The following is a 22556-nucleotide window of genomic DNA, read 5'->3' on the forward strand; positions in this document are numbered from 1 at the left end:
GGTGGCCCTCGACATCAAAAACGCATTTGACTCTCTCTACTGGGAGGATCTGTGGGAGTCGATTTGCAGGATGATCTTTCGGCCTTGGTTCATGCGATGGGTGGTGTAGCTCCTTTATGAGGCAACGTTGGCAAGGCTGCGCGCAGAGAACATTGTTTCAGGACAGATAGATATAGCAAGGGTAACCAGGCGCTGCTGCCTGCTTTCCCCATTGCTGTTTGCCCTGACATTGAACCTCTAGCAATCTACCTTAGGGCCCAGATAGACTATACAGATTGGCAACAAAAAACATGTGTCGGTGTATGCGGAGATCACCCTTGTGTACCTTAGACAGCCTGTAACGTTGGTGCCCGACTAATGCAGGCGATTGAAAACTTTTGGGATGCCTCTAGGTGAACAAACTCCTCTGGCGGAAATGATGGGCCAGGATCTAAAGGTGGGCATGCCCTGGGAGGTTAGCATGTTCCAATGTCTGGGCTTCCAAGTGGCCCATGCCCCAGAACAGCAATATGAATATAATATGGGTAGGGTGATGCGAGGACTTAGGAGTTTGATTGTATTTTGGAACACCCTGTCGCTTTTCCACCATGGGAGGGGTGACACTGAGCTAAATGGTACCCCTACCAAGATTCCATCAGATCTTACAGAATTCTTCTGCGCCATACCCCAAACTACAGTTTTCAGAGCACAACAGCCTCCTAATCTTGTTGGTATGGGCTGAAAAGAGAAACAAGGTTGAGCTTGAAGGTGGGCTTGTACAAAGGGGGGACTGGGAGTTCCCAACTGAAGCCTGTACTATATAGCTGGACATTGAAATGATGCATCTCTATGGTGCGATGAAGGCCTAAACTGGGAGAAACTGCTGCTAAGTGGTGTACTCCAGGAGTATGATCTCCCGAGGCAACAGGACTCCTGAAACCCGAGGGGCTGGCCACATATCGTATGGCAGGTGACAAAGACATGGGACCTAGTGACTAATAGTTTTACTCCGCAAGCCATATGTCTGGCTATTTTTCAGTGTGGTGGCTGGGCTCACTGCAATGGATGCACATTGTGTTGGATGTGCGACAATGGACAGAGCAGTGCTGCCAGCTTCTGGGGGACCTTTACCAAGGGAAAGTCCTTGACACCTCCTTTGTTGATGTGAGGAGACAATTAACCTTAGCCCAGGCCGATTTTTGCAATATTCATAAATATCCAGAACGGTCCGGAGGCTGTGGCCTGAATTCCCTATGTTACCTTCAGAATCCCAGACACTGCAGCTCCTGGGGCATGATCTTGTGGCTCTATACAGCTCTAAAGGGGGATTGCTGCAGCGACCCAATAAGGGTACGGCATCAATGGGATGATGACTTACACCCTTTGACAGATGGGGAATGGAGAAGAGTCTGCGCACAAGTAAAGGAGGTGGCAAGCAATGCCAGATTCAAACTGGTAAAATTCCACTTACTGCGCCAAACATACCTCACTCCCCAGAGACTACACAGACATTTCCCTAGAGGTTCCATGGAAGATTACTGGCAAGTAGTAGTGGAGACTCTTGTTGTAGACTACACCCGAGTTCCCACTGAGACATGTTCTACTCCGACTAAGACCACCCCCAGAAGATGGCACAAGGATCTGCATCCACTTTGCCTCCTTAGGACTCCACCTGGCAAAGAGGCTCCTAGTGATACAGTGGAATGCATTCACACCCCCACAGGCGCACAAATGGACTTAGGATATGCAGGAATGGTATCTGGCAGAGGAGAAGAGGCTACACCTAGTCAGAACAGCTGACAATGCGGAACAAGACTCAGAAAGATGGGTGGAGATTGTCAATGGACTGAACAATAGCGACCCTAGCTTGCCAGGCCAGGCTGGGCTCTCTACTAGCCCCCTGCAGGGCCTGGCAGAGCCACACTGCTTGGGGAGGTGGATGCAACTGGGAAACTAGGCAGACAGGGAGACACGTAGAATAGAGCCAGAGGGACCCCTCACAATACGTAAACACATCTGGGAAAGTACCCCACTAACCCAATGACTTTAGCTCCTCCTCCACATTGAGGTGAAGACACCCGTGGCGCTCCTGGGTGCCCTCGATTTATGGCTGAAGGCCACTTTCAACACCACACTACACCACATGACTCACCTTGTTGATGCTGCCTGCTACTTTTTAAATTTGTTTGGATCACTTTATCTCACCAAATACATAAAGCTTTTTTTTAAAGTATACATTCAAATAAAAGTACAGGAAATCGAAATGTTTTGTGAAGCAGTAATCCAAAAAGAACAATCTGAACAGATCATATCTATCCCTGTGTATCTGCAAGTGTTGACTTTTTAACTTGGTGATCAATGCCAGCTTATCATCATTGCTGAACAATTAACACAAATGGGCCTAGTTCTCTAATATATAGATAGTCAAATACTGATATTAGTATTAATCTACCCATGGGATCAGCTATAGAGACAGTGTTGTGCACCTTACTTTTTTGCACTAGCCTAAAGGTCCAGTTCACATGTATGGTTAGTCCTGCAAATTATTTGCGATAAATAAAATCAGCCTTAAGTGGGACTTACTTGCAGAAACACTTTTGAGGGTGAGCAAACTTCCATACTCACAAGTATCATATAATGCATCTGTTTGCTAGTTTAATTCACAATACGTGTGAAAACAGATGAATTGTAAAATAAGTATTTACTGCATTGAGTAACGAACACCAAGTAAATATGTTGTTAACTGAAGGGACTCTGGGATAGAACTTCTAGATGTTTGGTGAAGGGTGTCAACATTGCAACGTAATACAGTAACTATGGTGCTTAAGAACAAAAAGGTATTGAAAGTGGATGCTGGTATGGAATTAATTTAAAGCATTTACATAGTCACAAAGTTAGGGAAAAATACCTTGGGCTTAGAAACGGGAACATGCCCAAGGTGGATGACTTAGATGATGGCACAAACTGTCACCGTCCAGCCGCTCCTCTTGATGCAGATACCCTGAAAAGTGAGCGTTCCTTTAAAATGTTCCTCCTTTTGCTTATAAGTGGCTCAACAAGTTGCGTGAGCACAGAGCAAAAAAGAATACAATGTGGTACAAAAGATGATAAACATATTGGAAATGTGTCAATTTGTTTATGTTCAAGTGAAGAAAAGCAAACTTTTTATAAATAGTTAAGAGGCACTATCTGGGCACAAACAAATGATCCCTTTTGGAAAAACCGCAACAGCAGTCCAATGAGCAACCCAGCCCTTTAATCAATAGGAAAAAAGCACCCAAAGGCTCCAAACTAAATCGGTGACTACTTATTGTATCTGATACCACGGCTCATCACCCCACTTGAATGAACGTGTTTTAATCATATCTCATTGTGGAAGAGGATAACTAGATAATACTGTGCAGACTGGCCACAAAATCAAATTCCCCTGCTTTCCTTCAACATATCACAATAGATGTCAAGACTAGTTGCTACACTAGCGGGTTACGGAAGTGCATTCTAAAGAGACTGCTTTAGAGTATTTCAAAACATCAAAGTTGCAAGGTTATCTTCTCTGCCATTTCTCTGACTAGAACAAAATCTGAAGTCCAGCATGTTGTCCAATCTTTGACCTAAAACTAGCAAATTCTTCAAAAGTTAAAAAAAAAAAAAGTTTACATTGCACCAGATTTTCCTTCATCTACATCAAGGCAATAGGAAGCACTCTATACATTTTCAAAACCCACACTTTTTCATCCCTGAAATTCAGGAAAGCAGAGATTCTCTGCCCCTTAAACATACTTCTAATGGGAAACAACCTTTAGTGCGAAGCCGGAATCATGCTGTGCCTTTACCACACCGGCAGTAGAACGAACACATCATTACCACACATTCGTTTAGCACACAATTCATTACAACAACTTGCTTTAGGTGGGCACATTGCTGGAGTGGTGTTGCTCAGACTGGAGTTGGATTATTTAAATGATTCTAATCCAAAGTCCAGCGCCCTCCTAAGGCAAGTCGGTGTTAAGACTTGCGTGCAAAAGGAACACGCCGTAACCACGCTTTCGTTCTAATTCCGGCGTTGAAAAGGAGTGCTTGCAAAATACATGCATGATTCCATCACACAATGACTTCTACGGTATGGCACTGAGATCTGCTGTACGTAGGTGGTGGAGAGGCGTCTTAGCCTATCCAAACCTAGAAATTCATTGCACAGGCCCTTCAATTCTCAAAAAAAGCTGAAGGACCTTCAAGCAAGTGGCAGCGTTCCTCAGGACATGAATCTAGATCATTGCGAGAAAGTTAAACGTACAGCCTGCTCAGGTCTTCCAGTACTTTCGAGTGGTAATGGAAACCAGAATCATAAATGTGTTTCAGTTGGAGGACCAACTATATCTAAAATAAATTCCTTTTGAGGATAACCCTTCATCCCAACATTCATACTCCTTGGGCAAAGGAGCTACATCTGCTCTCATGAGAACTGTTCCTGTCCTATAGCTCTTTCAACTGAATTTTCTTGACTGTCATTTCATACCTTTGCTAAGCATCGCATTTGTAGGCTCTGATTCCAGAATCGATTACCTGCTGTGTCAAGACACCAGATGTAATCCTTTCCATACTATCTTTGGTTCCCAGCTCCTGTACCTTGTTTTAACTTTTCATGTTATTCATATGTTCAAATATATCATAGAGAATATACCCCATGATGCAGAAGTATTGTACTTTATAATCCTCCATTGTTTGAACTTTCATAGATTCACTGGATGCTTCAGATGTTGGAGGTGCTTGGGATAGGTCCCAAATTTCTGTGCTGAATCAAGCTCTTATAAACATCTCCGGTGGCACGGGTCCGCACCGGGAGGCAGAACTCGTGGTCTTTTCATATAGCAAGAGGGACCTGCCAGGGGTGCTCCTTATCCTCAGTGTTATTTGTGCTTGCCATGGAGGCCCTCACTGCCATGCTATGTTAGGTCTTCTTTGGGGTGTTAAGGTTGGACCAGATTGGCATATGGTTTCTTTGAACATGGATGATGTATTGCTGTATCTCAGGGAACTTGCCCAATCGCTACCATCCCTTCATGATCTGCTTGATCTTTTTGGGGAGGTGACGGGCCTCAGAGTGAATTAGAATGAGTCCTGCATATTTTCCTTTGCGCTGGATAGCTCCGGGTCCCAGAGAACAGCCAAGACCGAGACGCCTCCCTTGGAACTTTGACACTTTTTGTTATTTCGGGGTGAATATTTAACACAATGACCTGGACCTTTTAGATGGCAACCATGGTAGGGCCTTGGCCTCGATACGCCAATCTACTAATTTTTTGACTAATTCCCCTTTCACCCATGGACAGGGCCTCCGTGGTAAAGATGCTATTTTCCCCAAGGCTCCTACATTTCTTTGTGACTCTGCCGGTAGTGGCGTCTAGGCCCTTTTTTCAATTATTGCATGTGAATGTATGAAGATGTGTTTGTTGTACCACTGCTTGGCTATGCACATAATTGAATCCTGCAACGTGTTTAAACACCTTTTGATTGAAAATGCCACTAAAAAGAATAAAAAAAAATATTCACTGGATTATAAATTATCTTGTCATTGAACTGAGAGACTTCAGGGTAAACCTCCTTGGCAGTAAGGAGAAGGCTCTAAAAAGTAAAATGGGCTGCACTTTAGCAGCACGGGCACCTAATTGACAAAGACCCAAGCTCCTGCCATGGAGGTCAGAGTACCCTGAACTAGACTCCTCTTCAGATTTTTACCACTTGACCTGCGGAATAAAGCCACCTCAAAGCTGTTTTTTTCTTCACAAACTCTTAACATTGCATGTTTCCTAAATGATGTCATCACTTATGCCATTTCCTTACTAAGGCAGTTGCCTTGAGAGAGATGGCCCTGAAGATGACTGAACCAAAAATCCTAGTGTTTTCTGATGGATACTTTGAACTGTAGATTTCTCATCCTTTGAATTCCCCAGGGGCCAGACCGGATTTGGAACTTTTTCAGCAATTGCTCCACTGCACCTGCAAGCATGCCACCATACTTTGCAGCTTGCAGCTCCTTCGTACTGCTTCCAGAAGTGATAGCACGGGCCTTGCAGAGGCACCGCACCTGCATGCTTATACCCGTTCCTTTCTTACTGGCCCTGCGATGTCAAGCCGGAGCTCTGCTCTCAAACTTCTTGTCTGTATCTTATCAACCCCCAAATGTTATTTCAGGGCAGTGTACTAGGAAAACTGTTTCCTCAGAAGACCCCAGTCTTCATACCGTGCTACAACTGCAAGAAGCAGATGTTGGTTACAGACCAACGTGATGTAGGCTTGTGGTTTCTAAGGTTCTTGCATGACTAATATTCCTAAACGCCATCAGGGAGCAGGAGGAAAAACTGTACATCGCAACGCACAAGAAACTAGGCAGGACACACTCTAAGCCCCATGCCTGCTTGAAGTCATGTGCCTGTTCTAGTTCACTTTACCACTCCAACTTGCCATCCTTGAAGAAGTTGGAAGAAAAATCTCTCCATAAGCCTAAGAAGTCGAAATCAGATTTTTCTCCTTCCCATCATTCCTGCTATAGGGAACAGTTGCGCAGTTGGAACCCGAAAGATCTGCTTCCCTCGCCTGACTTAAAGCCTGACCTAAGGTTGTTCTCGGCTCACCACAATTTCTCAGGCTATCAACCACGATGCAACAGGTAAAGTCCTTAAAAAAACCCAGGCCACAAATCTTTTTGAGACGGTTTCAGGTACTGCTTGAGCACCTTTAAACTCCATAGATCCATCAGTCTGACTTGAGCTGGCAAGATATTCCCCTGCAGTGCTGACATGATTGGGTCCCAGCCTGGCACATATTGCCATATGTGCGCCAAAGGCCATATCTGTTCCAACCTCTCAGATGTCAGCCTTGGCACCAGCTCTGAACCCTATACAGACACCTGTTTCGGATATGAAGGAACTGCACTGTCTTCCGGTAAGTTAGAAAGTACTTTTTAGAAAGACCTTGCTGGCTTATTGAGCATTCTATCTAATAGGACCAGTTAGTATTTGGGAATAACTAAACTGATGTGTTCCAAGTAAGTCTCTAAGATCGGGATAAGCCTTAATCTTCACTATCCTGATTTAATTTAAAAGAAAGGGAGGTAAATCATTTTCCTTTCTGGCCTCCAAGCTATGGAGTAGCCTCCCACTCGCCTTTCAAGCTGAAATAAATCACTGAAGGTTCCTAAGGGAACTTGAAGACTTGGCTGTTCCAGCAAACATTATTTGTTTTCAATTACCTAGCACCAGGTCACCCATGCAGGGTAACAGTTTGATATGATTTGATATATTTCTAAAATGCATTGTGGGAGCATCCAGCGAAAAGACACAGAATACTTCATGCATGTAAATTTGTGGAAGGTACCAAAACTGGGAGAACTGGTTCTTTTACATTCTAGGTATTTTCTCTTAATCCACAAACATCCTCTCTGTGGACTAGAACATAGTTAAAGAGTGTGTTGCTTTCTGACCCTTTCTCTTCTTAAAAAAATGCCTTATTGAAACTGCAGGTGATCATCATACAAAGCAGCTTCAAAACTCCTGAACGGAACAGTGTCAGTTGCCTGTGACTGAGCCATTTCCCATTTTTTTCGGTGTTTAAGGTTTTGGCTAACCGGCTGCATTTGAAGAAGTTAAAATCTGAAATGATGAAAATTTTGCAACGTAATGGTTAAAAAAAAAATCAGGTACCCTTGCACCATTTACTCCACAAAGTAACAAATCCACTTATCCGTGACAAATGCCACAATGCCGCACGTGGGAGGTCCAGATCCCTCTGCTTGATCAGGGCTTTGTGAGCCACAGGTTGGCTACAGATAACACAGCAACTCTCCAGGAGCTTTGCTGTAAGTGTGGGAGAGGGAATATCGAGGGCTTCACAGCATTCCCTCTGGTGCCAAGCATTGAGTGGTGCGGTTAAGCTAGCAGATCCACTAGGCCTGAAGCCCAGCAGTGAGTGGTAAAATCGTGATTCAGTATTTAGTCCAGCTGAAAACCGATTTCTGATCTTCAAGGGTTTACTGCAGGGCCATCAAAAGCTTCTACCAACTATCTGAAAGAAACGTAAGTTATAGCTTCCTTATCTTATAATTAAACCCAGCCGTCAAATTGGATCAGCAGTACCTCTGCGCTTCGAAAGGTGGCATCTGTCCGCTCAGCATCCGCCGTTAGCGTTATGGTCGCCGGGATGACGTCGCAGCAGCTTCTCAAACACCGCCCTTGCGCGCTAACGTCAGTTGTTTCTTTTTCTGCACCAGTCAGTGCAGATCCAGAGAGAGCAGTACATCCAGTCGCTTTTTTACTGAACTTTTTGGCGACTTTTGTCGGGGTCTTTTTTTGAGTCTACGGCTCCTGGTGCACGTAGGGATGCCCGGCTTCAAGGCCTGCGGTTGCTGTACCCGACTGATGTCGGTTATGGATCCACACCGTGTGTGCCTCTTTTGCCTGGAGCGTGACCACGACCCCAAGACGTGCTCCGACTGCCGGTCCATGGCTGCAAAGGCTTTGTGGGAGCAGTCCCAAAAGCATCTTGAGCACCGGCAGTCGACTGCACCGTTCGAGGTCCTGGTCGCGAGGGAGCTAGAGGAGCCATCCTCATTCTTCCAAGTCTTCCAAGTCTTCGCACTCGGGGTTGGGTAGTCGAAGCATAAGAAGAAGTCGAAGAAGCATTGTCGCTCTTCGACTTCTCCCCGTCGGTCGGCTGTCGCGATGAGGGATGCGTGCGGAGCCCGAAGAGTCGACTCTGGGCTTTCCTCCCTTTACGGGACCCAGGGCGACTCCTGCCCAGCTTCGTAAAATTTACGAGGCGATGCATGCCATCCTTGGACAGCCTAAAACCGCTGGCGCGCCCTTGGGCCCCGCAGACTCGGTTGGGGGTCTAGGCCTTCTCTGCCAACGGTGCTGCAGCCCCCCCCCCTTGGATCCAGGCATGGATCTGGATCGGTGCCGGTTGACCTTATAACACCTCCACCGGCGCCACTTCCTCCGGCACCGCTACCGTAGCAGATGCTGGTCATGTCCCCGGCCGGCGTCGACCCCGGCCTCCATCCTGATGTTGACTCTGAGCCAGATCTGTGTCGCCCGACCCTGGATCTGGCGCTGAGCGGGGTTTTTGTACCCCTGTTCACTCATGGGGTCCCTTTTTGGTCTGATTGGCACCCAGAGGAGGAGGACTGGGAGGGGTCAGGTGACCCTCTGGCAGATCAGTTAGAATCTGGACAGGACAGGATAGAGGAACTGGGGGATGCCAGTGGTCTAGACACCTCACCAGACCTTGGCATGTAGTCTCCTCCTATCGTGGCTACGGAGGAGGGAGCGTCATACACAGTGGTGTTGCGTACGGCGGCCGAGGCTCTAAACCTTGAGCTTCCTAAGGTGGGGGTCAGGACTAACCTCCTGACAAAGGTGCTTCAGCCACCTGCGAGCTCTTCGAAGCCCCTGCGGCCATTTAATGAGGCACTTACCGATGTCCTTTTGAGCACTTGGTCCAGGCCCAACATGGGGGCGCCGAGGACAGGATGATTGTCCGATGCCCGGCTCCGGGCGACCCCACTTTCCTCTCCCAACACCCCACCCCGTTATGTTATGTTATTAAATCATTTATTGAGCGCACTAACACTGATTAGTTTCTTGGCGCTGAAAATTAGCAATAACACAATCGGAGGTGAGGAGAAGGTAGGTTAAAAAGCTTGTCTAAAAAGCCAGGTCTTCAACGCTTTCCGGAAAGATAGAAGATCTTGGCAGAACCGGATTTCCAAAGGAAAGGTGTTCCATAAGCAAGAGGCAAGTGTTGCAAACCTACGTCCACTTGGGCCTCTCCAGCCGCCCTGCGCAGTCTGCTTTTCGCCACTTTCGTGGCTACGGAAGGGGTGCCTCACTATGTCCTGCCCAGAGCCACAGACCGCAACAAGTTTCCCAATCTTCGCGGCCCCGGGGATGTGGGAACCACTGCCGTGGTTCAGGGGTACAGCTGGCGGGCCAGTCCACCAACCCCTCCCTCTGCAGTAGCCTCCAAAACCTACCTAGTCCGACTTTTCAGGCACATCAAACACCAGTGGGCGTCAGGATCCGCCATCACCTCCCCCACTGGCGCACCCTCACGTCGGACAGGTGGGTTTTGCAAATAGTCTGAAGGGGCTATTCCCTCCCCTTCGAGTCTACCCCTCCTGCCGTGCCACCTCAATACCACCGCATGTCAGAGGATCACCTGGGCCTTCTTCAACAGGAACTTACGGCTCTTTTGGCCAAGGGTGCCATCAAGCGCATTTCTGTTCCAGAAGTAGGTCATGGTTTTTACTCCCACTAATTTCTGGAACCCAAGAAGGACATGGGCTGTGTCCTATCTTGGATCTCAGGAATGTCAACCGCTTCCTCCGGAAGGAGAAGTTAAAGATGTTGACGCTCGCTCAGGTCTTGTCTGCCCTCGCGCCTGGAGACTGGATGGTAGCTTTGGACTTGCAGCACGCTTATTTTCACATCCCCATCCTGCCGGCCCACCGTCTTTACCTGCGGTTCATGGTATGCCATGAGCACTTTGCTTACCGTGCTCCCCTTTGGACTTACCAGCACGCCTCGGGTGTTCACAAAAGTGATGGCGATGGTCGCAACTCATCTGCGCAGATCGGGGGTTTGTCTTCCCCTATCTCGATGACTGGCTGTTGATGGCCGGCTTGCCCCAGGCTGTCATCTCCCTCCTCCAGACTATGGCCAACCTCCTGTATTCGCTGGGGTTCTCCATCAATGTGCCAAAGTCACACCTGATTCCCTCTCAGAAGCCCCTTTTCTTCGGAGCGGTTCTGGACACGACACAGTTTCGGGGTTATCCTCCCGAACAGCAAAACCGGTATATTCAGGCTATTATTCTGATCTTTCAGCTTCTATCCCGGGTTTCGGTCAGGATGACCATGAGGCTGCAGGGCCTCATGGATCCTGCTGGTCGATCATGCCGGGTGGCATATGCGGACTCTGCAGTGGGACCTGAAGCTCTAGTGGGCACAGCATCAAGGGAATCTGTTCGATTGCGTCCAGATCTCGGAGGGCACTGCACTGCAATTACAGTGGTGGCTCACGAACCAGGATTGGGTCAACGGCAGATCCCTTTCCCTTCCCCAACCAGAACACACAGTGGTGACAGACTCCTCCCTTCTGGGATGGGGCGGCCACATGGGAGATGCGGAGATCAGAGGCCTCTTGTCTCCAGCCGAGTCCGGGCTCCATACCAACCTTCTGGAGCTCCGGGCAATTCGTCTTGCACTGAAGGCATTGCTTCCCTCTGTCCGGGGAAGAGTAGTGCAGGTGTTCACGGACTACACCACCACCATGTGGTACTGCAACAAACAGGGTGGGGTGTGGTTATGGACCCTATGTCAGGAGGCCCTCCGCCTCTGGTCATGGCTGGAACATCCGGGCATATCCCTGGTGGTTCAACACCTGGCAGGATCCCTGAACGTCCATGCGGACGAATTGAGCCACAAGGTGCATGATGGATCACGAATGGCGTCTTCACTCGAAGGTGGTGCAAGGTCTCTTTCGACAGTAGGGAGAGCCTTGGTTAGATCTATTCGCCATCGAAGAGAACACACAATGTTAGCAATTCTGCATGTTGGAATTTCCAAGGCGGCACTCGCTAGGCGTCGCTTTTCGTCTCCAGTGGAGTTGCGGTCTGTTGTACGCCTTTCCGCCTATACCACTTCTGCCCAGATTGCTGAAGAAGATTCAGCTCGACCGGGCCCAAGTCATTCTTGTTTCTCTGGATTGGGCACGAAGAGTCTGGTATCCCGAGCTGCTCAACATGGCCATCCATCCTCTGATCAGACTACCTCTTCGGGAGGATCTTCTGTTACAGCAGCAGGGGACAGTCCTCCACCTGAAACTGTCCAGCCTCCACCTCCTTGTGTGGAGATTAAGCTGCGGCAGTTGACGTCATTTGACCTGCCTCCCAAAGTCTGCAATGTTATCTTGGCAACCAGGCATCCCTCCACTAAGACGGTGTACGCCTGCCGGTGGAACATATTTGTGGCATGGTGCACAGCAAAGGCTATGAATCCCCTTTCTGACCCTCTTTCTGAGGTTCTCTTGTTTCTCCTTTCTTTAGCCCAGCAGGGCTCTGCTCTGGGCACTATCAAGGGCTATCTTTCGGCCATCTCCGCCTTCCTTCGGCTTCCAGATCAGCCTTCTCTTTTCAAGTCCCTGGTTGTTAATCGTTTTTTGAAAGGCATAACTCATCTCTTTCCTCCTATTCCCTTCATTATTCCTCAGTGGGACTTGAATCTAGTCTTAACCTATTTAATTTGCGCTCCCTTTGAGCTGCTTCACAACTGTCCTTTGAGGCTTCGGACGCTTAAAACTGCATTCCTGGTAGCCATCACATCTGCCAGAAGAGTGAGTGAGCTCCAGGTTCTTTCCTCCAAGCCTCCTTTCCTGTCTGTCCATCCAGACAAGGTAGTTCTCAGGACTCGTCCATTCTTCCTGCCCAGGGTTGTCACTGCCTTTCACATCAGGCAGACCATCACGTTGCCTATCTTCTTTCCACCTCCGCATCCTTTGAAGGAGGAGGAGAGGCTCCACCGTCTGGACCCCAAACATGCGCTTTCCTTTTATCTGGATCGCACCAAACAGTTCCGGGTGGATGACCAGCTCTTTGTTGGCTACGTGGGAACCAGGTCGGGCCATACACAAACTGACTATCTCCCGATGGGTCGTTTTGTTTATCAAAGCCTGTTATCCTTGGCATAGAAGGAGCCTCCAGTGGGGCTGCGCGCCCATTCCACTATTGGGCGAAGGCAGCAACTGCTACTTTGGGACGGGGAGTTCCTCTGAATGACGTCTGTCAGGCCGCTACGTGGGCTTCGTTGCACAAATTTACCAAACACTATTGCCTTGACTATCAAGTCCGGAGAGACGGCTTCATTGGCCGTTCTGTTCTCCAGGACTTTCTGGTGTGATCTTGGTTGGCAAACCCACCTCCGGGGTTGGTATTGCTGGAGTATCTATTCTAAGGTAAGGAGACTATAACTAAAGTGTTTCTTTCAGATGAACAAGTTACTTACCTTTGATAACGATATAACTTTAGGAAACATTAGTTAGTTATAGATTCCTTACCACCCCACCCATTCTCCCGGTTATGCAAACTGATTTCTAGGGTTAAGGATATCCTTTCAGAGCCCTGGTTTTGTGCACCACTGGTCAGTGTCTTGCATGGCTCTGTGTTTCTGGCGCGGAAAGTAGTGTACAGAACTTACATCAGCGCGCGAGGGCGGCGTCTAAGTATCTGCCGCAACGTCATCCCGGCGACCGCGACGTCAATGACGGACGCAGAGCCGACCGACGCCACCTTTCGACCCGCAGAGGTACAGCTGACGAAAAAACTTTCAGGATCCAGTCTGACGCCTAGGGGTAATTCTAAGGTAAGGAATCTATAACTAACTAATGTTTTTTACAGCTATATCGTTACCGAAGGTAAGTAACTTGTTTAAGTCTGTGAGGGATAAGGTCAGTTGGAGTCTGTTAAACGCAAATCTGCTCAGGAAGGAAAGAAAGCATGCAGTCCTCCTAAGTAGCATTTTGAGAAATGATTGGACTAGACAGTCTGCATAAGTTTAGCAGGAAAGATCGTTAAGATGCAGTTACATTTAAAGTATGATGCACCATTTGGAAGGTTGTAATAAGTGCATGTCCTCCCAGACGCAGTGCATTGCCAGGAAGCTGTTTCACATCAAATTATTCGGGAGAAATGGCAATTGCAATACAGCCCTTTAACATCTCCTTAGTTGTCACAGAAAGACAGACCACTGACAGAACAGCACACATGGGCACAATCAGCTTGGTTTAGAAATTTGTTCCCATAAATATAAGTTTAGCACATTAAATTGCCAACAATCTTTAAATACAAATTAAAGGCTTGTGTGTGTGTTTTGGAGATCTCTGGATAAGGTGGTGTGAGTCTGCATTCTAACTAGAACATTGAAGGAGTGCTTCATTGTACATGCACTTATTGAACAGATCATTTCTAGTGCTCCGTAAGGGTTCTATGAAGATGTATCAGATTGCAGGACATAAAGATGTAGCCTAACAACACGTTCAGATGTATACACGGCTATGCAGAGGTGGTGCAGTCTTCTCCGTATTCTGTGAATTTTTGGGTGTGCGCTTACCTTTGTGGGACAGCTATTTCCCACTTTCCCTCGTGAGTGTTCTGGTTAACAGTGGAGCTACCAAACCGTAAGTACTGTGTGTATGGTACTCGCATGTTACAACTTAGCACATGTAGCTTGCACACCGCATAGACCTACAATCTGTTTGCCTACCTATGCCGTTAAATGATAAAAAATTGTTTTTACTTGGCTAGTGCCATATAAAGTGTTTTGCTGTTGTGTTTCAAAGAAAAAAATATATTTTTTTTTTAATCTTTAGGTGATGTGTTTCTCAGAAGAAGAATTCAGAGACTACAAAGAAAATCGAGTTTGGGAGGAGGACATGGTAGCCGAAAAAGTAGTTAGCACTCTGACAAATGAGGACATTTCTAAATTTAAGGAATCATGGAAACGGCTACTCCATGCCAGCGTTCAGCTCACACTTCAAGCTTACACCTCCGACCTAGCAACAGATGAAGAGCTTATTAGTGACTCTCAAGCATATGCAAAACTGAGTAACAGAGAGCGCTATGCACTTCAGGTCCGTTATGGGCAAAAGATCATCTTGCACCGTCTCTTGGATCTGACTAGCTAATGGAAGAAGACACAGATGTGGGCTGGTTCTTTGTAGATGCCCCTTCTGTCCTTGAATTAGGGTACAGCTAGAGAAACCAGATGCTGCTCTGTCCATTGAGCAGACTCACAAGAGGTACAGCCAATAATCCTCTGTCCCTGGACTGTCTCCATGATAGTCATCAGTGCATGCAGGCATTAAGGCCAATAATGGAAAAGAAATATGTGGAAAAAAACATGATCCAGCAACTCTGGTGACGGCCAATAGTAGTGTTTGGATTGCTGCATGGCACAATTTACTAAGGAGCGATTACATTTTCTGTATTTTCTACCAACTTCTAAAACATGATTCATTTTTAGCATAAAATTAAACCTATTAAAGACATTAGTGCTTCCTAATCTGTCCAGCCAAAAATTGTATCTTTGCAGTGGATCTCTCCTCCTCCTAATAACTATGATGCAACACCTTTTCTTATCCTGTTAAATGTCTACTGGGGTAAACATGTAAGGTGGGTCTGGTAAGAAGTAACCTTTTTAATTTAAACTCCGCATATTACATATTATAAATCATTGATTAAATGACAGATCAAATATGCTGCTCATCCCCAGATAGGGGAATTTTTTTGTCAGCACCGGAATCACAGTGACTGATAGCCTGGATGTTTTCATTTCATATGTGGGAAGCAATTTGTAGAGCTATGTGAATCCGTGTTGAAGTAAGGAACTGTGCATTTTGGGGGTTGTTATCCCGGAGGTGGAAAGTAGATTTGCTGAACTTCATGGGGATCATAGAGATGCAATTATTGGAAGCACTGACGATCTGGATGGAGGCGTTCTAATAAGTCCAGCTCTTGCTGTAGGACTGATGCAGGGATTTTATAATAAAACATTGTGTTTAAGGAAGAGTGCCTCCCAGTGGGTTACTGTATACCAGTGAGAGAGATGTAGGGTATAGATGGCTTGTTCTTATTTTTCTAATAGGCTCCACACTGAGATGTTGTAAAAGCCATAGTGTTGCCTTAAGTATGTCTTTTTATGCTTTGGCTGGGTTGCCCACAAGAAGATGCTGAGGAAGAACTTCACATACCTGTCAAACAACGTTAGAAAAACTATCACTCATTCCCTAGACACCAGAAACACCCTCCACTCCAGGATCACCAAGCAACTCACTAGAAGACTACAATCCCTCCAGAACTCGGCAGGCTGACTCGTCCTCCCACACACAGCAGACATCACTTCACACCACACCTCAGGGAGCTCCACTGGCTCCTGATTAAAAGATAAACATGCTAATTTCATACTCCAAAGCCACACTTTCAAGGTACTGCACAGCTTAAGCCTCGCCTACCTGAACAGTTGCATCTCCTTCCACCAACCACCCGGGCACTTCTGCTCTGCAGGTCTCCTATTTGCACGCACCCCATGCATAGACCGATTCCGTGCAGGAGGATGGACATTCTTTTACATTGCTCCTAAAACGCAGAACAGCCTCCCAATCCTCATTAGAGCCTACTAATCCACATCCGATCCTCCTCCTCTCGTATTGAATTCTGCAAGAAGCTGAAGATCTGGCTTTTCAATTATCTAACCTACCATGGGCAGGGCTAGGAACAGACACACCTGCTCAGCACCAGGATATCCTTGTGGGGATAGAGTGCTTTACAATTACACATAACATAGCAAGAGTCGGGGACACCAAGACTTGTTTTACATCAGCAATAAAGATTACAGTTGCTGTGGAAAAGACTTATATGGGGGTCCTCGCCAAATTGGGTTAACAGATGTGCTAACTGACATTTTTTTTCCACCTGGTCTAGCCTATTTTGAGGAAGAATAACCTCTACATCAAGTACTTTAGGTGACCCTGCACAACTGAGAGATTAAGCAACAAAAATTGTTGAAGTGAACAGACTGGTTTTGAATATGAATGGTCTAAGAAAGGTTTGACATAGAGGAACTAGATTCTGGAAATAAATGGGGTCACTCTACAGAAGTATAAATTTGTTGTTGAATTTGATTGCTGTAGGTTTGGGCTTGTGTCTGACCTATTAAAAAAAAAAAACTAGAACATAAAATTTGGTTTTGCATTGTGGCAAAGAAAATCAAAGGGGCTTGCCTTTGAATGGATTTCTGGGCTTTTTATGTCCAATAAATAATCACAATGTTATTTATGTATCGGTAGATTGTTTTTATGTTTCATTTTATAAGTAAAATATTGAAATTGTGGGGGCCAGCTCTATTACTCCATATTTTTTATCCACTGGGAAAAATGTCTAATTTCAAGTGGACACAGAGCAGCTATAAGCGCCAGGCAATCAACTAGTGTCAACACTAATTGGCTGATTTACAATTCAACGTTTTCAAATAAATATTTCATTGGAATGTATTGTGTCCCATGGTTCTAGTAGTGCTGTTTTGTGAATACAGCTGCAACTCTTGATCTAAAAATTGGCTTGATGTTATCCTTTGGATGGAGGTTGAACACTTTATGTATTGTCAAGAATTGTACTGTGTTGCTGTCTACTACATTTGCCGAACAATCTGGTAAAACTGCAGTATTGTATCCATGTAGATGTTTAAATAGTTATGTATCCTCTGACTAAAAAGCGGAGGCATGTCTTGGGAATGTTTGTAGCATGTGTTACTGTAGATACACATGTTCTGCTTGCTCTCCTGCCATTTAGTGTTGGTTTTGGATGTTTGCACATTGTTTTTCTTCTCAGAAATCATTTGAGTCACGAGGTAGAACGACTTCTCTAGCTGGCAAAGCGCATGGGCATCAACTCCATGCTAGAATGTTCTTTTTCCACTGACAGGTTCATACGTGTTCTGATGGGGTACCTTGTTATGCGCTAGTATCTCTTTCCTCTGGGCCGACTTGATCACTCTTCGACTTTGGTAGCAGCGGAAAACATTCCACACGGTGACGGTTCTGTTTCCTTCAAAAAGTAGTGTTGTGAACAGTCACCTCGATGCCTCACCGACATTGCCTTGGGTCCTCTTCTGGGCTTGTGCTCCTTGCCCTGTAAGTTACGTCAATGAGGATGCGTAAACTGGATTAGAAGGGACACCCTTTCAATACGGTCTTCTGTGGCATTCCAATTTTGCTTTGACTGACCAAGATCCAGTCTGCAATACCATGTGCGCGGCCACCCTCATCTTTTTGTCCAAAAAGACACTTCAGTACCAACGTGAGCGGAGGTGGGACAGCTGGAGGAAACTGAGGCAAGAGTCAGAAGATACTCCCGATATCTTCAGAAAGCATGGCTTTGAGGCAGAGGAGGAAGAGGGCACCTGTCCTTCAGAATCAAAGTACCTCTAGTCGTCTAGGAGCCCAGAGGCAGCCTTCAGCTCCGAGTCCAAGGAACGACAACTAGAAACAGGTGCCTCACATGTAAAGCCGAAAACGTATACAGTGAGTACATTGCCCTCCAAAACTAAACTCCGTCCCGGTTTGAGGATGAACAATGTCACCGTAAGTTCTGAAGTCCAAACCCAATGGCTAAAAGACAGTCCACTGGACCTCCACTGCCTTCGAGCCCTGGTCTGCACTGACCAAATACTGCTGAGCTGACAACCCCACCCCCCCATTCAGGCACTAAAGTAACCTGTCCTTCAAGCCCAAATATCCTGCAAGGGCTCTGAAGCTTAAAGGGCCTTCAGCGTCTGCACCAAAACCTTCAATTCCGAAACCTGCATCAATGTGAAAACAGCCTTCAACATTGAAAGCACTGCTGGCTCAGAGAGCTTAGTTGACACTGAAAGCACCCTTGTCTGTGTGCTCCGAAGACTTGGAGCTACCGATCTTCTAGCGCCTGCAGGAAGAGTTGGATGCAGGACAGAAATGCCAGTTCATACGCCCTCAAACAGGCAAAATCGCTACAACGTCTCCACCGAAGCCAACAGAGACTTTGTAACTGAAGAGACGGCTCTCTATTAAGGAGGAATTTGGGTTGGAGAAGCCACCACCTTCCAAGCCCATGAAGCATAACCCTGTGCCTACAGATGACCCGTGGACCAATTAGAGCATTGATTCCCATACGTGAAAGAGATACGGATCTGTATCCAGCTCGGCCATCTTCCCCCAAATGACAAGACCTCCTACCACAAGGTCATTTAGAGGCCACATAATATAAAGTGGATATGCATGTCCTCCCAGGAAGATGATGACTTCTGGTAGAGATACTACCCAAAACACAGTGGTCAGTCCAATTCCTCTTGAGGTTTAAGACCACCACAGAAACATTGAAGGAGACATTTCAATCTAAGTAGTCACCCCACAGATCAAAATACAAACCCTCTTGCAACAACCTTTACAAACCTTCGTGGGTCGCTACCACCCAGTTTCCTACATGTGCATACAGTGTGCAAGCACGCCAACACCTAGGCCACAGGAGATGCCCCCATTCCAGGTAAGAAGGTCAAAAGGTTAGCATTGTAGGAAAGCACATAGAAATGCAGGCAGCTACCCACTGGAGGATTGCCAGCTCTGTTGGTTTGCTTTCCCGGTACAATAGACCACACTGGGATGAGATGCAAGACTTTCTCCAGCATCTCCCTGAAGAATACAGTCCGAGAGGTGAAGACTTGATGGCAAGAGGGAAAACGATTTAAAACACCACCATCCAAAATGACCTAGATGCCTAATAACCCGCAGCTCGTGTTATCAATACTAGCATCCTTCTATGGCTCCACACATAGCTTCATCTTTCTCGTTTTAAACCAGGGGTACAACACAATTTGCTCAACCTGCCCTTTGATGGCTATCACCTCTTTAGCCACAGGTTGAACAAATGCTGGAGAAACTGAAAAAAGACACAGACACACTCAATGCTAGGGGTTCCCTGACAACATGCACCCAGAGGGGCTCCTTTCAGAAGCAGACACCTCACAGCAGCAGGCCTATAACCACCAGTCTCTTACGGGATAATCCTGGGGGACATATAAGAACAACAGCAATAGAGGTAGAGGCATGGGAGGCTCCCGTAAAGGGGCCATAGTTACCAAACATTGACTGTTCCCTCCCCCTGACAACACACACATGTGAGGGAGAAGCTCCAAGATTTACTACCTTGCTGGCAATAAATCAATCAGATAAGTGGTTACTAGGCATAGTTCAGCACTGCTACTGCCTAGAAACATCTTGCAACACCACCCTATGTGACCTCCCTACAAACTCCTTCTCAACACCAAACCCCTCCATCTGTTACAAGAAGAGGTCTAAGTGCTCCTTGAAAAGGCTGCTATCAAGCCAGTGTCCTACCCCCAACAGGGCCCAAAAAAAGATGACTCTCTAAGATCCATTCTGGCCATAGGACAGTCAGCAGATATATTCTCTCCAAACATTTTCAAATGGTAACACTGCAGGGTGTCATATCTCTACTCCAGCAAGAAGACTACATGTCAGGGTTTGACCTCAAGGATACCTACTTCTACATTCCCATCCATCCCGCCACCTTCGCCTTTCAGGCATGATGGCCTTGTTAATCGCTATTGTACCTCAAGCCCAGCTACGTGTACCAGTTGTAACTGTGCCTCTCAGCCAATGGTGAAAAGTAGGGGGTCAGATGAAGACCTAGTGTTGGGAACGGTCAATGCCTAGCACTCTCTGTAATGGTGGAACAGCAACAACTTACTCAAGGGCAGGCATTTCCTAGACTCTATTCTGCAAGTCACCATTACCACAGACACGTCTAAAGCCTCTTGGGGAGCTCACCTCACAACACAGTGCAGGATGTGCACACCTCACAACAGCAGAGCTCAAATGCCTCCAGCTCAGCTCGTCATCAGCCACGGTGCTCGCGTGCTGATGACGAGCTGACCTCGTCATGGCCGTTAGAACGCTCACATATTTTTGGGAAATACTAACATACATCAACATGTTACTAAATGATGCTGCAAAGATACGGTACCTAAAATCTTACAGTAGTTTATCTAAATGTTTTCTTTTCTTGCGTGCATTTTTTTGTGAAAGTTTTATTTTGAAAGCAAAGAATCATCACTCTTGCTTTCAAGTTTCTGCAAATATTTGCATATAATCAGAGAGCATTCTGGGTGCATTATACAGAGTCTCATATTAAACTTTGAAAATGTGTGTACACTTTTATACTGGAACCACTGTCATTAGTGCAGGCTGAGCTTAAAACATTTACTTTTAGTGCTCACCCTAATAATAAAGGCTTTGCGTTAATGAACCATATATACAAGTTTGAACAGCATTAACGCCTTCACTTCGGGGATAATTCCCCTGCTGTGCTGAGCGTTCTAAGGAACGGGTGGCCGTGACTCGCTCAGCTCGTCATCAGCACACGAGCACTGTGCTGCATGACGAGCTGAGCTCGTCATCAGCACAGGTGCGCTGTGCATGCCCCCCGCCCCCCAGCACAGCGGGGGAATTACCCCCGCAGTGAAGGGGTTAAAGCTGTTCAAACTTGTATATATGGTTCATTAACGCAAAGCCTTTATTATTAGGGTGAGCACTAAAAGTAAATGTTTTAAGCTCAGCCTGCACTACTGACAGTGGTTCCAGTATAAAAGTGTACACACATTTTCAAAGTTTAATAATATGAGGCTCTGTATAATGCACCCAGAATGCTCTCTGATTATATGCAAATATTTGCAGAAACTTGAAAGCAAGAGTGATGATTCTTTGCTTTCAAAATAAAACGTTCACAAAGAAATGCATGTAAGAAAACATTTAGCTAAACTACTGTAAGATTTTAGGTACTGTATCTTTGCAGCATCATTTATTAACATGTTGATGTATGTTAGTATTTCCCAAAAATATTCAGAATGGAATATTAGTGTAACCAGTTTAAATATGAATATGGAAAACAAGAACAAACAAGCATTGGCAGAGCTAGTGGGTCTGAAATTGGTGGTCAGCCGTTTGGTTTTGTCAAGGCGTGACTTGTTTAGGCATGGTTTTTATAAAACCTTAACAGTGTGGGAGCTGCTTGGTCCTCACCACTCTAACAAGCATTGGCAAAAGCAAAACAAAAAAATGATGGTCTCAGCACACATTGCCACAGCGGTTCTGGGCACTGAACAAAACAACTTTGTGTGCCAATATGTTATGTTATGTCCACTTGTAGCGTGCGCGGATACTATTGAGTGTCCGGGCGCGATGCCAGAGGGGTACAAGAGGAGATTAACAAACAAAGAGAAGGGTCTTAAGTTTCCTTTTAAACATAACAGGATTCTGAATAGACCGCAGAGGGAGAAGGAGGGCATTCCAGGCTACGCTGGGCTTCACCACAAAGGAGCTGCCACCCATCCTCTGAAGCTTAAAGCGAGGAACCCAAGCAAAACACGAAGTCATAGATCGAAGAGCACGCGTCGGAAAATAGAAGGAAAACCACTTCTGAAGATAAAGGGGACCAAAACCATGGAGAGCACGATGGGCCAAAACTAAAGATTTGAACCTAACCCTGTCAGCAACAGGAAGCCAGTGAAGAGCGCGTAGTTGAAGGGTCACGCTATTCCTTGCCTAGATGCCCAATAGCAATCTAGAGGCCGCATTCTGGACTACCTGAAGCTTTTTAAGCAAGTATCCGGGGGACCCAGCAAAAAGAGCATTGGCATAATCCAAGCGAGAAAGAATCAAGGCACAGGTGACAGTTTCTCTAGCCGCTTGAGGGAGAAGCGGAAAGAAGGTCCGCAGAGTCTTAAGGAGGCCAAAGCAGCAACCTGCCAGTTTCTTAATATGAGTTGTAAAGGAAAGACTCGTCGAACCAGACTCACAGGTTTTTTGCAGGCTGTCCCAACACAGGGGGGAGCGGGGAGTCGGGAGGCCAAAGCTGCTCACGAAAATCAGCAGGAAACTTGCCATAAAGCAAGATCTCGGATTTTTGTTCGTTGCATT

General features: G+C 46.4%; 1 protein-coding gene across 1 annotated transcript in view; it reads left to right on the forward strand.

Moving 5' to 3' along the window:
- SETD6 (SET domain containing 6, protein lysine methyltransferase) overlaps positions 1-17078 on the forward strand; it is a 214090-nt gene extending 197012 nt beyond the window's left edge. The window contains exon 9 of the mRNA XM_086947804.1: positions 14400-17078. Coding sequence (XP_086803930.1) covers positions 14400-14714 — 315 coding nt within the window. The 3' untranslated portion in view covers positions 14715-17078. The remainder of the gene's footprint in view (positions 1-14399) is intronic.
- Positions 17079-22556: the final 5478 nt, after the last annotated feature.

The sequence above is a fragment of the Lissotriton vulgaris genome, chromosome 12 (genome assembly GCF_964263255.1).
Source record: "Lissotriton vulgaris chromosome 12, aLisVul1.2, whole genome shotgun sequence".
NCBI classification, from domain to species: Eukaryota; Metazoa; Chordata; class Amphibia; order Caudata; family Salamandridae; genus Lissotriton; species Lissotriton vulgaris.